The sequence below is a fragment of the Bombus pascuorum genome, chromosome 11 (assembly GCF_905332965.1).
Source record: "Bombus pascuorum chromosome 11, iyBomPasc1.1, whole genome shotgun sequence".
NCBI classification, from domain to species: domain Eukaryota; kingdom Metazoa; phylum Arthropoda; class Insecta; order Hymenoptera; family Apidae; genus Bombus; species Bombus pascuorum.
The window spans coordinates 6,769,960-6,781,984 of NC_083498.1; the positions used below are offsets into that span (position 1 = coordinate 6,769,960).

At 28.4% G+C, this 12,025-nt stretch overlaps 3 protein-coding genes across 7 annotated transcripts; 1 reads left to right on the plus strand and 2 right to left on the minus strand.

Annotated features, from left to right (window-relative positions):
* Positions 1 to 646: 646 nt before the first annotated feature.
* LOC132911773 (exosome complex component CSL4) lies at positions 647 to 1,948 on the minus strand. Its single transcript, XM_060968693.1, has 5 exons — positions 1,750 to 1,948; positions 1,564 to 1,679; positions 1,072 to 1,320; positions 914 to 995; positions 647 to 859 (listed from the first exon to the last, which is right to left on the minus strand). Exons 1-5 carry the CDS (start codon positions 1,784 to 1,786, stop codon positions 747 to 749), a joined length of 597 nt encoding a protein of 198 aa, XP_060824676.1. The 5' UTR covers positions 1,787 to 1,948; the 3' UTR covers positions 647 to 746.
* A 106-nt stretch (positions 1,949 to 2,054) lies between these two features.
* Positions 2,055 to 3,962, plus strand: LOC132911769 (TBC1 domain family member 7). The gene is made up of 5 exons (XM_060968688.1): positions 2,055 to 2,411; positions 2,525 to 2,874; positions 2,965 to 3,249; positions 3,323 to 3,452; positions 3,524 to 3,962. The coding sequence occupies exons 1-5, from the start codon at positions 2,370 to 2,372 to the stop codon at positions 3,608 to 3,610; spliced, it is 894 nt and encodes a 297-aa protein (XP_060824671.1). The 5' UTR covers positions 2,055 to 2,369; the 3' UTR covers positions 3,611 to 3,962.
* A 1,241-nt stretch (positions 3,963 to 5,203) lies between these two features.
* LOC132911762 (hippocampus abundant transcript 1 protein) lies at positions 5,204 to 12,024 on the minus strand. Of its 5 annotated transcripts, none has more exons than XM_060968673.1 (8): positions 11,712 to 12,022; positions 8,553 to 8,692; positions 7,930 to 8,331; positions 7,631 to 7,852; positions 7,151 to 7,434; positions 6,706 to 7,009; positions 6,474 to 6,630; positions 5,204 to 6,003 (listed from the first exon to the last, which is right to left on the minus strand). In XM_060968673.1, exons 2-8 carry the CDS (start codon positions 8,685 to 8,687, stop codon positions 5,897 to 5,899), a joined length of 1,611 nt encoding a protein of 536 aa, XP_060824656.1. In that variant the 5' UTR covers positions 8,688 to 8,692; positions 11,712 to 12,022; the 3' UTR covers positions 5,204 to 5,896. The 5 variants fall into 5 exon arrangements, with proteins under 5 accessions (XP_060824656.1, XP_060824658.1, XP_060824655.1 ...); XM_060968675.1 differs by having other exon boundaries at positions 6,495 to 6,630; positions 8,553 to 8,777; XM_060968672.1 differs by having other exon boundaries at positions 8,553 to 8,777.
* Between the last annotated feature and the right edge of the window lies 1 nt (position 12,025).

Sequence of the window (12,025 nt, forward strand, 5' to 3'; positions counted from 1 at the left end):
ACACCTCACACAGATTAATAAGTTTTGACATTCCGATTTTCAACAAGTAAATGGCTCCCCGCGCCTCAGTTCGACCGCTCAATTTCGTTGCGGGGAGAGGAAGTATCGCCCGGCGGCAAATTGAGCGTGTTTGAATCAGTGAATTCTCATTGGTTCTACATTATGTATTGTTTATAGGAAATACGGTTTCAGCGAATCAGACTCATTACAATTTAATTACATAAAATTAGATGATATTTATAACATATAATTAAACTTAATTATGTTTTCTATTTAATATAATATAAAATAGAATTAATATAATATAAAAATAATAGTTAATTTAAGCAAGAATTAAAAGTTTTATAATAAAATAAGTATTATAATAAGATTATAATTAAAATTACAAATATAAAATAATATAATTATAATCAAGTATAGTAAAATTTCAAAAAATTTGTTATTATTTTATATGAAAATAATTTACAATTTTTCCCTCAAAACGGAATTGATGTTGTAATTTTTATTTTACACAATACAAAACATTCTTTGTCATGGTCATTCACTCGGTAAGCCACTACTAATCAACTTAATCTCTATTATATAACTACTTATTTATAAATAAATATTTCGAATAAATTAAATATTAAGAATATATAAATGACACTTGTGTATATAAAATGATGCTTTATTTTATTTCTTTTGTATCTTTTTTAATAAACAAATATAATAAAAGGAAAAATGATTAATGTTAAATTGATATTAAATTATTGCTCTGCAACAACATGTTCTGGCACAACTTTTGCTACTTTCCTAAATTCTTTTCGCAATGTTTTAGGACATTGCATTTGTGTCCAATTAATGGGTATCATAGCTACACCTGTAACACAAAGATTATTAAGAACAGAAAATAATTTTACCTTTGTTTACTTACCTTCCTCACTATGTGCTATCACTACACCTAATTCATTTTCTGCTGTACTTAGTTGATAAGTATGTGCTTCTGTCATTGGCATCTAATTAATGCATAGGAAATTATTCAAAATTTTATCACCAATAACATATTTTTTTTGCAAACAAGCTCAAGGATACAACTCTTGCAAGAATAATATCTCCAGGTCTAAAGCACTTATACATTTGAATATTATCTTTATCTATTGCACGAACATCTTCTTTCCTTAAAATTCCTCTATAAGGTCTTGTCAATACAATGTCACCTATACATTTTATACTACATTTACAAAATCTTTGATTAACAATAGTAACCATAGCTGTTACAATATCACCAGGTGCAGGAACAATGCTTTGTTCTGTTATTCCATGGACTTCTATGGTACGAGTCTAAAATTTAATATATCATCATCATTATTATTATTATTATTATTACTATTACTATTATTAAGAATAATTATTTAATATATAATATATGAAATTTATATAATAAATCTCAATGTTGAATAATATTTAATGTAATTAATAATTAACAATTACAATAAAGATATTTCATAATGAAACACAGTTTGACTAATATCCAACAATGTCTAATCTGTATTGCTATTTAAATCATTTTAATTCCTTACTCACATTTTCTTGTTGTATTAATTTTACTACACCAACTAATTTCGAATAGATATAGCCTTGTTGCTCATAAGTTCCTGGTCCAGCAATATTAAATTTGTCAGAGACACATAACCTCTGTCCTATAGAAAAATATTCCATTTTTATTCTTTAACCATATAATTTTCTCACTCATGTTGGACATATAATTACCTGGCACGCATACAATAATGTCTTTATCTTTGTCCATATTGTTATAAAATTAAAACGAATTTATTTCATGCATGTAATGTACCAATGAAGTAATAAACATAGCTTGTAAATAGTTTGGGTGTTATATACGATTTAATGTAATTTAATATAAAATATACTATTATTAGCTGGTAGTTACTAATAAATTATGATCTTTAAGGATAAATTTACATTAAAAAAGTTTGATATATTTTATAGTTTTCTACTTAAAAAGCTAATATTTCAAAAAGTAACCTTTTATGTTATCTTAAATTTGTGAATTCGATTCTGTTTCCCCTAGATTTTGATCACGTGAATTTATTTACTTCTAATTTGTTAGAACACTGGTTGACTTGTTGAACAAAGAATAAATTTAATAAACAGAAAAATATGATATTTCAAAAAATTGATATCTATAATTACAGATGAGGTTTTAATGGCCAGAATTATAGATGTATCTCGTTTGAGTAGTAAGAAATAAATTTGTAAATCAATATTAACATTTAAATTCAAGGAAGATGTGTGAAAATAATTTATAAAACCTTTGTGTTTCCTAAGTATCAAATAATAGTATATCAATTCTGAAATTTATTAATTAGAAAATGGCTGATGAACGAAATTTTCGCTCGTCTTATTATGAAAAAGTATGCATTTCTACGTGAAATATTTGTATTAGTAACATTTCTTATCGCTTAGGTTATAAATAATAGAACACTAATTATGAATGTGATTAATTAAGCATATCATCAAAATATAGGTGGGATTTCGTAGTGTCGAAGAGAAAAGGTCTTTAGAAATATTACTTAAAGAACGTCCTTTGGATAAAGCAAAACTGAAACAATTCTGCTTGCGATTTACAGTTCCTACTAAATATAGAAACTTTCTTTGGAAAGTGTTATTGGATGTGATACCAATTTATATAGATAGTCATAAATTTATAATAAGTCAGAGAAAAGCAGAATTTCAAGATCTACAAAAAGCTTTAAAGGTTACAAAGATTTTGGATGATTATACAAAACCTCATTTAATGCTCCTTACTATGTGGTTATTGCGCACTAGAAGAGCAAAACTTGACATGAATACTCAATTAGAAGTTCCCTTACACAGGTATCAACATTGGTCTCATATTTTGTTAAATGTAGCTATTAATTATAATCTATTAAATTATTGTCTCATTGATAATTATATTTTCTTTAGAGCTATGAACAGATTGGCTGAAACATTATGGCACATTGTTGACATAGATTCATATGAGGAAAAGTTAGTAGACACATATTGGATATTATGTGGACTTTTAGATCAAGTACAAAAATTTCATAAAGAAATCAGTAGATTACAAGAATGCACTCATACCTTGTTAGAGAGAGAAGATCCAGAATTGTACAAGCATCTTATTAAAATAGAAGCACTTTACAATATTCCATATGACATTTGGTTTTCTTCATGCTTTGCAGGAACAATATCTAATGGTTCTATAGCAAAGTATATATATTTAATATACTTTAAATAAAAGATAAGAAATATATAATTGTAAAAAATGATCTACTTATTACAGAATATGGGATAAAATAGCTGTAGGTGCATATAGAACTTTAATCTTTGTCACTGTAGTCACCTTAACAACTTTAAGAAGACTTTTATTGAGATGTGAAAATATAGATGGTATTTTGGATACTATTGCCAATGTATGGAAATATGTTTATTTATACGAGTATGAATTATAACAATTGTTTATAAGCAGATATTTTTATTCTAGATAACAGAAGAAACATCTGAAGTAATTGTTAACAAAGCAATTGAATCTTGGCAACAGAGTGGTTCAACACTGACAACTATTTCATAAACTATTTAAGAAATTAAAACCTTCCTCTTATGAACAAAATTGTATCAAAACAATTATATTATAAATTATAAAGTATAAAGTAACTTTTAACTTTAACCATTAATTTTTTAAAATATAAATATTTGTATGCTATAGAACATGTTTCCTTATATTTTAAAAATAATTATTTTATTAATGCATCCATCATACATTGTACATATACAATTACTTACTTTATTGAGGTGTTAAGTCTTAAACTGGACTTTGTTTTTTATACTGTGACTCTTTTGTTTGTTTTGCAATGTTACATTACAACAGTGTTGATGTACTTCTGTGTGTAAGAGCAAACTTTAATAAATAACTTTTAAATCAAGCAGAAATATAAAATTATTGCATGTTATACTTATATTCTCCAAGAAATTTAACACAAATAAGTTATCATATATTCTCAAGATTTGTTTTACACATTTTTTTATCATCAGATATAATAATCTTGTCATATATATTTATGTTGTGCATTTGTAGTGGAATTTTATTCCACGACTTACCTTAACAAAGAGATATAAAAAGATATGTATAGCACTTCCTCAATACCAAAGTAATTGTAATACCAAAAACAACAGAATAGTACTGATGGGGTTAAGATTTCATATGAATTGATTAGCCTCTCTTTCGAATTTTTACGAAAGAAATCATATATGATGATTTATTTACATATTTTCTGATTTAAAAAATTGCATTCTTGGAGAAAAGTGAGATCATACAAAATTTTATTTTTTGCTCGCGCATTGCACCATAATTTCATGAGTTCCTACTGTTTTCTAATATTACAACTCTTGAATAGGATGTCTGCTACTAAGTCGTTCTTTGGTTTTCGATGGGATTTGAGCATCCTCTTTTATCGTGAATTATCTCTTAACAAATGACAGTTATAATTTCATGTATACTGAACAAAATTATGAACAATAAAGCTAATTTCATTTCGAATATGTCGAAGTAGTCTTACATTTGTTATAAAACAAACATAGTATTATGTAAATTTTAACGCAACATGGAAATTTATTCTAAATAATATTGATTTCAAATTCAGAGAGTTATGTGGGCTATGGCAATGCACATATAATTCCGCAGACATTAATTCTTTCAAAGTACAAGTAAAATGCACAAATACACTACACTATTGTATTTTGTTAACATCAATGACTCCAATTTATAACATGCACATTTTAACGTTTGAGTAACGCCGTCAGCATTCGACTAATAATGTTCATAACGTTCTTGATCAAAATCTACCATTGCCTTCAAATGGCAAAGTATAATTTCATATAAATTGTTTCTTTTTTTCTTTCTGATTAAGGCCATTGAATTCATTCTGTTGATGTCTAATTATTAAAATAAATATTTATGCAAAAAAGATAGTTAATGTACTTTACAAACATCAGCTAACTCTTATTAGGTATTATATGCGATTGGAAACTTATTCTCTATTTCAACTACGTAAAGTTTCATTTACAACGTCTTTCCATTTTTTCGCAACTATTGCACTCTTCTTTCTTCGTTAATTCAAAGGTATGCTTAAAACAAAGGAATGCATGAAAAATGAGACAAAGTACATCCGCAAATAAATAAGATTTTGTTTTCCAAAGACGATTCACAAAAATGTCAGAAAATATCCTAAACTGAAAATTTATAATGCTGGTGATCAAAGTAACAGGTGCTCTTGCCTAAATTATACAAAATTGTTGCCCCTTATGTGATCCTAATAAGCGATGAATAACATGCATCATAAAAAAAGTTTTTACATAAAAAGTTATAGAGTTTTTACGTTATAAGTCTAGTAAAAATACTGGTTACAACTTTCATTCGTTTTACCATTTTATGCAATGGCAAGCTACACAAACCAGGAGTCACTGATAAATGAATCAAAATGAATGAATGAATGAGGTGTCCGGTACATGGTACAAGACAATATTACAATCTCCTTTTCTTTTTAAATGTAAAATTTTAACTTTTTATATAACAAAATATACCTAAAACGATCGAACTTAATGTTTAGCTCAACCTAAATGTCATTAAAACAGCACTGCTTGTAAAATTTTTCGTAACCTAAACATTAAGTGGATTGATAATCCTAAGATAACCTCAGTTATTGACTTAAAGATATAATATAATACAATATAGACAGCTTTTTTAAAGTCCTTGTGTAGTAGGTGCACTTGATAGTAACCGTTTCTCTAAAGATAGAGTTTTATCACAAAGGTACGTGTCCCTCTTCTTTCTTGTAGCTCGTCTTAGTTTTTACAATAGCTATAGAGCAGCAGAGTTGCAATTGTCGACTAGAGGTGACAGCGGTCCTATTTTTCCTTTCCCGCTTCCCAATTTGTCTCCCTCATAATGTACATCCAAGGATAAACCTTAAATCATAACAAAACTTAATATAACCATATATATATAAGCGTGCGCACACATGTGTGTATAACATACAAGACATTTTTTATGAGTTACATATATGTTATATAAAATATAGATGTATTTTAATTATATTAATAGCTAAGATAATAATTTCCGGATAAGCGATCACATTGCTTATACGTTAAGCGTGATGTTAATGAAAGATTTAAATCTTATTGGTTAGAAACAGCTAGTAAAGAACGAAATCTATTAAAGAGAAAATCCAATTTTAATAAATTAACTACGAACAAATCCATTTCCCGATTACTTATCCGAAGATTACTATGATATCCCTTTTTATAAAATTGATATACAATCTTCATATTTTACTGTACCATCGTTCAGCTACTATTGTTATCCAAATTGACTTACAATAATATCCACCACCAAAAATACATCTGAATTTTAACATAACTGACAACCTTTAACGTACATTTCTGATATGCGTATTTACCGGAGAGCCTCCGGGAGGTGGATGGATGATGTAATGGACCAGTTGACATTGTGTTTGATTCAGGTATAAATGCAGCTACTAGTAATGCACATATCACAAGTAATGCACCAAACACAAATGGTGGTCCTGGTACAAGCTAAAAATATAGATTTTGTTGCAGTACTTATATCAATTTAACTATAATTATATCTTAACTTTTAATCAAATCTACCTGGGTTACTATTTGTGGCATAATATCAAGATGTTGCGTGGCAGTTCCTGTTTTGTTATTTTCATCTAATGGAGATGGCCTTGCAGGAAGGGAAGGAGAATTGTCGTTGAGATCAACGCGAAAAAGATAAAAGATTACTCCAAACATTGCTGGCCCTAGACCATTACATAATCCACGCATTCCAGTTACCATGCCTTGTACCAAACCTTGTTTATCTGCATCAGAATGCATGGATATAAACGCAGAGATTGCAGGATATGTAATACTTGACACAGCAGCAAGCACTCCAGCTGCCCACATCATCCTTAAAATTACAGAAATATCTAACAGAATTCATAAAATTCTATTTTTATTAAAACCAAGTTGTAATAGAATATAAGTAATGTCTTACTGAAATTTTACTTCAGAAATTAAAAGTTTGTAAGCATGAACAAGAAACAATTACCATGTTTGTGAACCGAAGCCAAACCACATGAGTTGTAACATCTCAAATAGAAGGCCTAACATTATAGTATGTTTACTGCCAAGTGTCTTTATCAAAACGCCCAAGAGAGTTTGAGCGCCAACGCTTAAAATTCCAACCACAGCAATAAAAAATGCTACCATTAAAGCAGTAAATCCCATAACCTTAGTCAAGTAGACAAATATACAACTATACTGTCCTGCTTCAGGAAGATAGCTCAGGAACACAGTAATACACAACATTAAAATAGTGTGATCTTTGCCAACCTAAAATATCAAAATTATATTAATATTTTAATTTTAATTATTATTATGTCAAATAAAGATAAGTATCTTTAATTAATTTAAATATCCTATGTAAAATAGAATACAAAAACTTCTAAAATAGTGAAAATATCTATTTTTAAATATAAATTTAGTAATTTGGATCGATTCCACTTTTATATATGATATTTCAAATTACCTTTCCAAGATAAGCAAAGGGGTCTGCCTGCTCCCAAGAAATAGGTGCTGGTGGACGAGCTTTTTCAGGCAAACTTTCAGGTACAGCCACTAATATAAAAAACACATCCAACACTGCAATAGCTGTTGCTAATGCAACTACAAGATTTTCTCCATACACTTTCATGACATAATCTCCCAATGCTGGGCTTATTACCATACTTGCAGCAAAAGTTGCAGATACCTAATAAAATAAATTTATGAAGAAAACGGTGTAAAATACTATAAATTATATAATAAATTTTGTAATAAAATACTTACTAAACCATATGCTGGAGATCTTTGATGTTCCTCAGTAACATCAGCAACATATGCAAACACCACTGAAAATGTGCAAGCAAAGACACCACTGATGGAGATCATAGCAAAGAACCACCATGTATTAATGCTCATTAGAGGAATCGGTGCACATGTGAAGGCTACTGTGATGAGTAGAAAGAATTTTCGACCCCATACATCAGATAAGGCACCAATTAATGGTGCAGAAAGAAATGATAAGATTCCTTTAATGCCCATTATCAAGCCATTCATCAGGAACGTATGATTTGGAAATGTAATATTTAATACAGAAATAACAGGCATGGTTAATAAACCCCATGCAAAAAATTCCAAAAATATTACAACCAGAGCATGGTACACACTTGCCTCTCCTATACCGGAACTCTGTAAAACAAAAATAATAAAATATATAAATATTCTTTGTATGCAAAATGTGTGTATACTACTAATGTATGTATACACAGTTCATAAGCAGCCATGATATCTATTTGCTATACCCAATAAATATGAAACAATAAAAAGATCATTTTTACAAAAGTACAATATCAAAAGTTTCTTTGGATTTATCAAGAACTATAAGCACTTTGCAAATTGTGACAGCTGACCTTAAGATGTCTGTAGCATTGCTGAGCAAATGTAAGAGAAGGTGTGAGTTTAGCAATAGCATGTTCTTGGCTGTTGTGAATTTCAGAACAGGAGGGGCCCAGGCCCTCTGCTCCACCTTTTGCCCCAGGGGGCATGACCCCTAAGAAGTGTTACTATATATATTTCTTTCCATACTTATGATTCTATCAATATTTCATTTATCAGTTGTTCAGATCCATATAATACTGTAATGAATAACCTTGACTTAGCATCATATCAATTTTTTATTTCCAAATATTCAACCTAATCTTCACGAATAGTTATTGATTATTACTGAGTTCTTTCTTAATTACATTTATGTGTTAATTCTAATTGAAAGCTCTATTTTTATTGCATTTCCTTGTGAATATTTTTCTAATATATTTAGTTTTAAATTCTACGTATATATATATATATATATATATATATATATATTTTGTTATATCACAAATATCATTTTTCCTAGTAAGATACAATCTTTGCATGTTCCTATGATTTGTATAGAGATTGTATTATCCTCAACTATATGCATATAAAATAATTGAGTTATTAATTGCAACAAGCTTCTTTCTTATTTTCATTAATACTAATCTTTTATTATCATAATTTGTGCCATTAACAAAAAGTTAAGAACTATATTAGAAATACATAGTATGACCTATTCACTATTATAACTTAAACAATTTTACAAATATTCTTTAGTATCATTGCTTTTATTTTTGGTCAATTTTATGTATTTTTTCCCATCCACACAAAGTGTACTCTTCTTTGTTTCTCTTTTTACATTTCTCAGCAATATAAAGACACAAAATGTACATAAAATATTGTGCTAAAATCATTAACATTGAACAAAATATCTGTGTATGACCATCTTAAAAATATACTCTTCTATCTGTATACAGGATTTTCAAAACATTCGGATTCTCTTATCACATATTGTAGTCTGTAGCTATTAAGGGCAGCTGGTTTAAAAAGCACTACATTGTTGACAGATTAAATTTCTTAAAATTTCCAGGATTTCTTTCTTTTTATGTAGTATCATTTAGACATTTCTTCTTAAACTGTTCTCCTTTTTTAGGAAAAACTGTAATGTTTTCGTCAAACATGATTCGATTTGTTATCTGACAGTAGTGCGACGAAGTTTTTCATAATAAAACTATCATTTAGTATAATGTCATGCGATTTTTGTATCATCGGAAACTGTCACACAAAATATTTATCGACATTCCAACTTTTCGTAAAACTTGTACAAGTCACAGTATTATATTGAAGTGCATTAAAAAATGGTATGATCGGTAATAAAGACTGACAGATCGAGGTGGAGTAATTCGTCCCGTATTTAATATTTCTTGATACTATAAGTTATTGTCAACACCTCTTCACTTAAGATCCTTGAAACCACATATCTATTTAATAATTTCCTGATCTTTTTACTGTCCACTCTTATATTTTTCAATAGAATTGTTAGAAACTTTTTGAAGAAAAACCTGAATCACTGCATTGCAACTCCTCCACCAAACCCCCCACTTTTTATCATAGTAGCTGTTCTTTCGTCATAGCTTTAGATTGAATCTAACCTAAAAATTTAGTAACGAACCGATAATTCGTTCGTCGTATATTTATAATAATACACTTAGAAACGAAAAACGGTCTAATTTTGAAAAAATTTACGTAGTCTTTTTCTCATTACTCGTTTCGTGTACGAAAAGCTTAGTTGTTCTTATCAACTACACATTACTGGAAGCTGATCAATATGCGCAAGTACGATATTATTCGAAGGACCTGTACATATATAATAATACTCTAATAAAAAGAAATTAACAATTTAATTCAATTCTAATAAAGGGCAGAAATATTGCAAACCAAGATAAAATACATTTATTTTCACAAAGATGCGCTTTATATTTTCCTTGAAAAATCATGATCATAATGATATGTTACATTTTAATAGTTTGAAGTGATTTATTATTTCAAGAACTACAGTGTATTAAAAACATAAAACATTTTCCTATATTCATTTAAGATATATATTTCTAGTGTAAAGCATAAAGAATTTATAGGTTATTATATTGTTTGTACAAGTACATTTATTTTGAAATTAAATATTTAATCGTTTATTTCTTTGTACTGTGTATTTTATAATATTGAAATATATTTTTGACTTAACACTTTATCACAAACAGTAACAACAATATATAGAATATAAAAAAAAGCATTATATTATAATAGTTTTTTACAAACTTTGCAGGATATAATTTATCCTTTTTGTATTATAAAAGATAGCAATGAAGCTTCTATTTTAGCTAATTCTAATTAGTCATAAAAAGAAATTAATCAAAAGGAATAAAAAGAAATAGGAAATTGGTATAATTTAAATAAAATTAATTTCACAATTATAAAATAATGTTGAATAATGTTCTAAATAAAATATAGTATACTTGAAAGAATTGTAGTACTATTATATATTTCATACCAGAAAAACATTGGGAAATTAACAAATGAAACAAAGAAGCTGGTTGCAGGTTCTAAGTACCTCATTAATTATAAAGTACTAGAAATGAACAGAAGTTTAAATAGTTTAATATACATTATATTTAACTGTTAACAAGATTATTATTGATATTACCATATATTACAATTAGCATCTTCCTGACCAGTTAAGAAACAAAAATCATAAGAGATACAGGATTGAAATAAAGGCATACAAAGTTTCATTGTACTTTGAAGAAAAATTCAAAACTATCTATGAAAAACGTGTCAATTGTATTTTATAACAATCCTCTATGTGAAAATGAATTTTACTAATATGTAATGCATAAAGAATGAATAAAGATTCAGCCATGTGTCAGTATTATAATTACAATGCAATTACGCTAAAACTCACATAACTTTCGTATCTATTGTTTCTGAGAATAAGTTGAATGAGTCGAAGTCGCGCTTTGCGAAACATTTTAATCATTAAATCCACTATTATCGCACTACTTGGTAGAAGATAAACACAAAGTAAATTCGTCGTTAAGAGTTTGTCATGCACCGAAACGAAAACGTACTTACTTTCGATGCGAAATCATCGAAAACATATATAGGAAAAGGTGTAACTTAAAAATCTAATAGGTATTAAACTGAATGTGTTTCAGTACCGTAATGACCCCATCCTTAATAATGAATTTTCGGCTTCGTACGATCATGCCCACGACCTTCTTTGAGACCTTGGCGGGCATATTCACGCACTGCGCGCACAGACTCTTCCGTTTTTTCAATTTCATTAATTCCTAAAAATTCGATGACACTGTGCGAGTCATTTTTTCTGGTTAAAGCCTCACACGGACACAAACAAGCGTTATTAGCTTTTAAGTCGGCCTTTGTAATCGTATTCTACATAATGCTACAAACCACAGTTAACCATGTCCGCAGACTACTACAGACTACATCAGGCAAATGCAATATGTTCTAG

Excerpts from the sequence above, each read along its gene's own strand:
- LOC132911773 (XM_060968693.1), bottom strand. The coding sequence starts at position 1,786 with ATGGACAAAGATAAAGACATTATTGTATGCGTGCCAG. Across the intron at positions 1,321-1,563 it reads AATTAATACAACAAGAAAAT|ACTCGTACCATAGAAGTCCA; the intron begins GTGAGTAAGGAA and ends ATTAAATTTTAG. Across the intron at positions 860-913 it reads GATAGCACATAGTGAGGAAG|GTGTAGCTATGATACCCATT; the intron begins GTAAGTAAACAA and ends TTTGTGTTACAG.
- LOC132911769 (XM_060968688.1), top strand. The coding sequence starts at position 2,370 with ATGGCTGATGAACGAAATTTTCGCTCGTCTTATTATGAAAAA. Across the intron at positions 2,875-2,964 it reads TTAGAAGTTCCCTTACACAG|AGCTATGAACAGATTGGCTG; the intron begins GTATCAACATTG and ends TATTTTCTTTAG. Across the intron at positions 3,453-3,523 it reads TTTTGGATACTATTGCCAAT|ATAACAGAAGAAACATCTGA; the intron begins GTATGGAAATAT and ends TTTTTATTCTAG.
- LOC132911762 (XM_060968673.1), bottom strand. The coding sequence starts at position 8,687 with ATGCCCCCTGGGGCAAAAGGTGGAGCAGAGGGCCTGGGCCCCTCCTGT. Across the intron at positions 7,435-7,630 it reads CCTTTGCTTATCTTGGAAAG|GTTGGCAAAGATCACACTAT; the intron begins GTAATTTGAAAT and ends TTGATATTTTAG. Across the intron at positions 7,010-7,150 it reads GGCTTCGGTTCACAAACATG|GATGATGTGGGCAGCTGGAG; the intron begins GTAATTGTTTCT and ends TGTAATTTTAAG.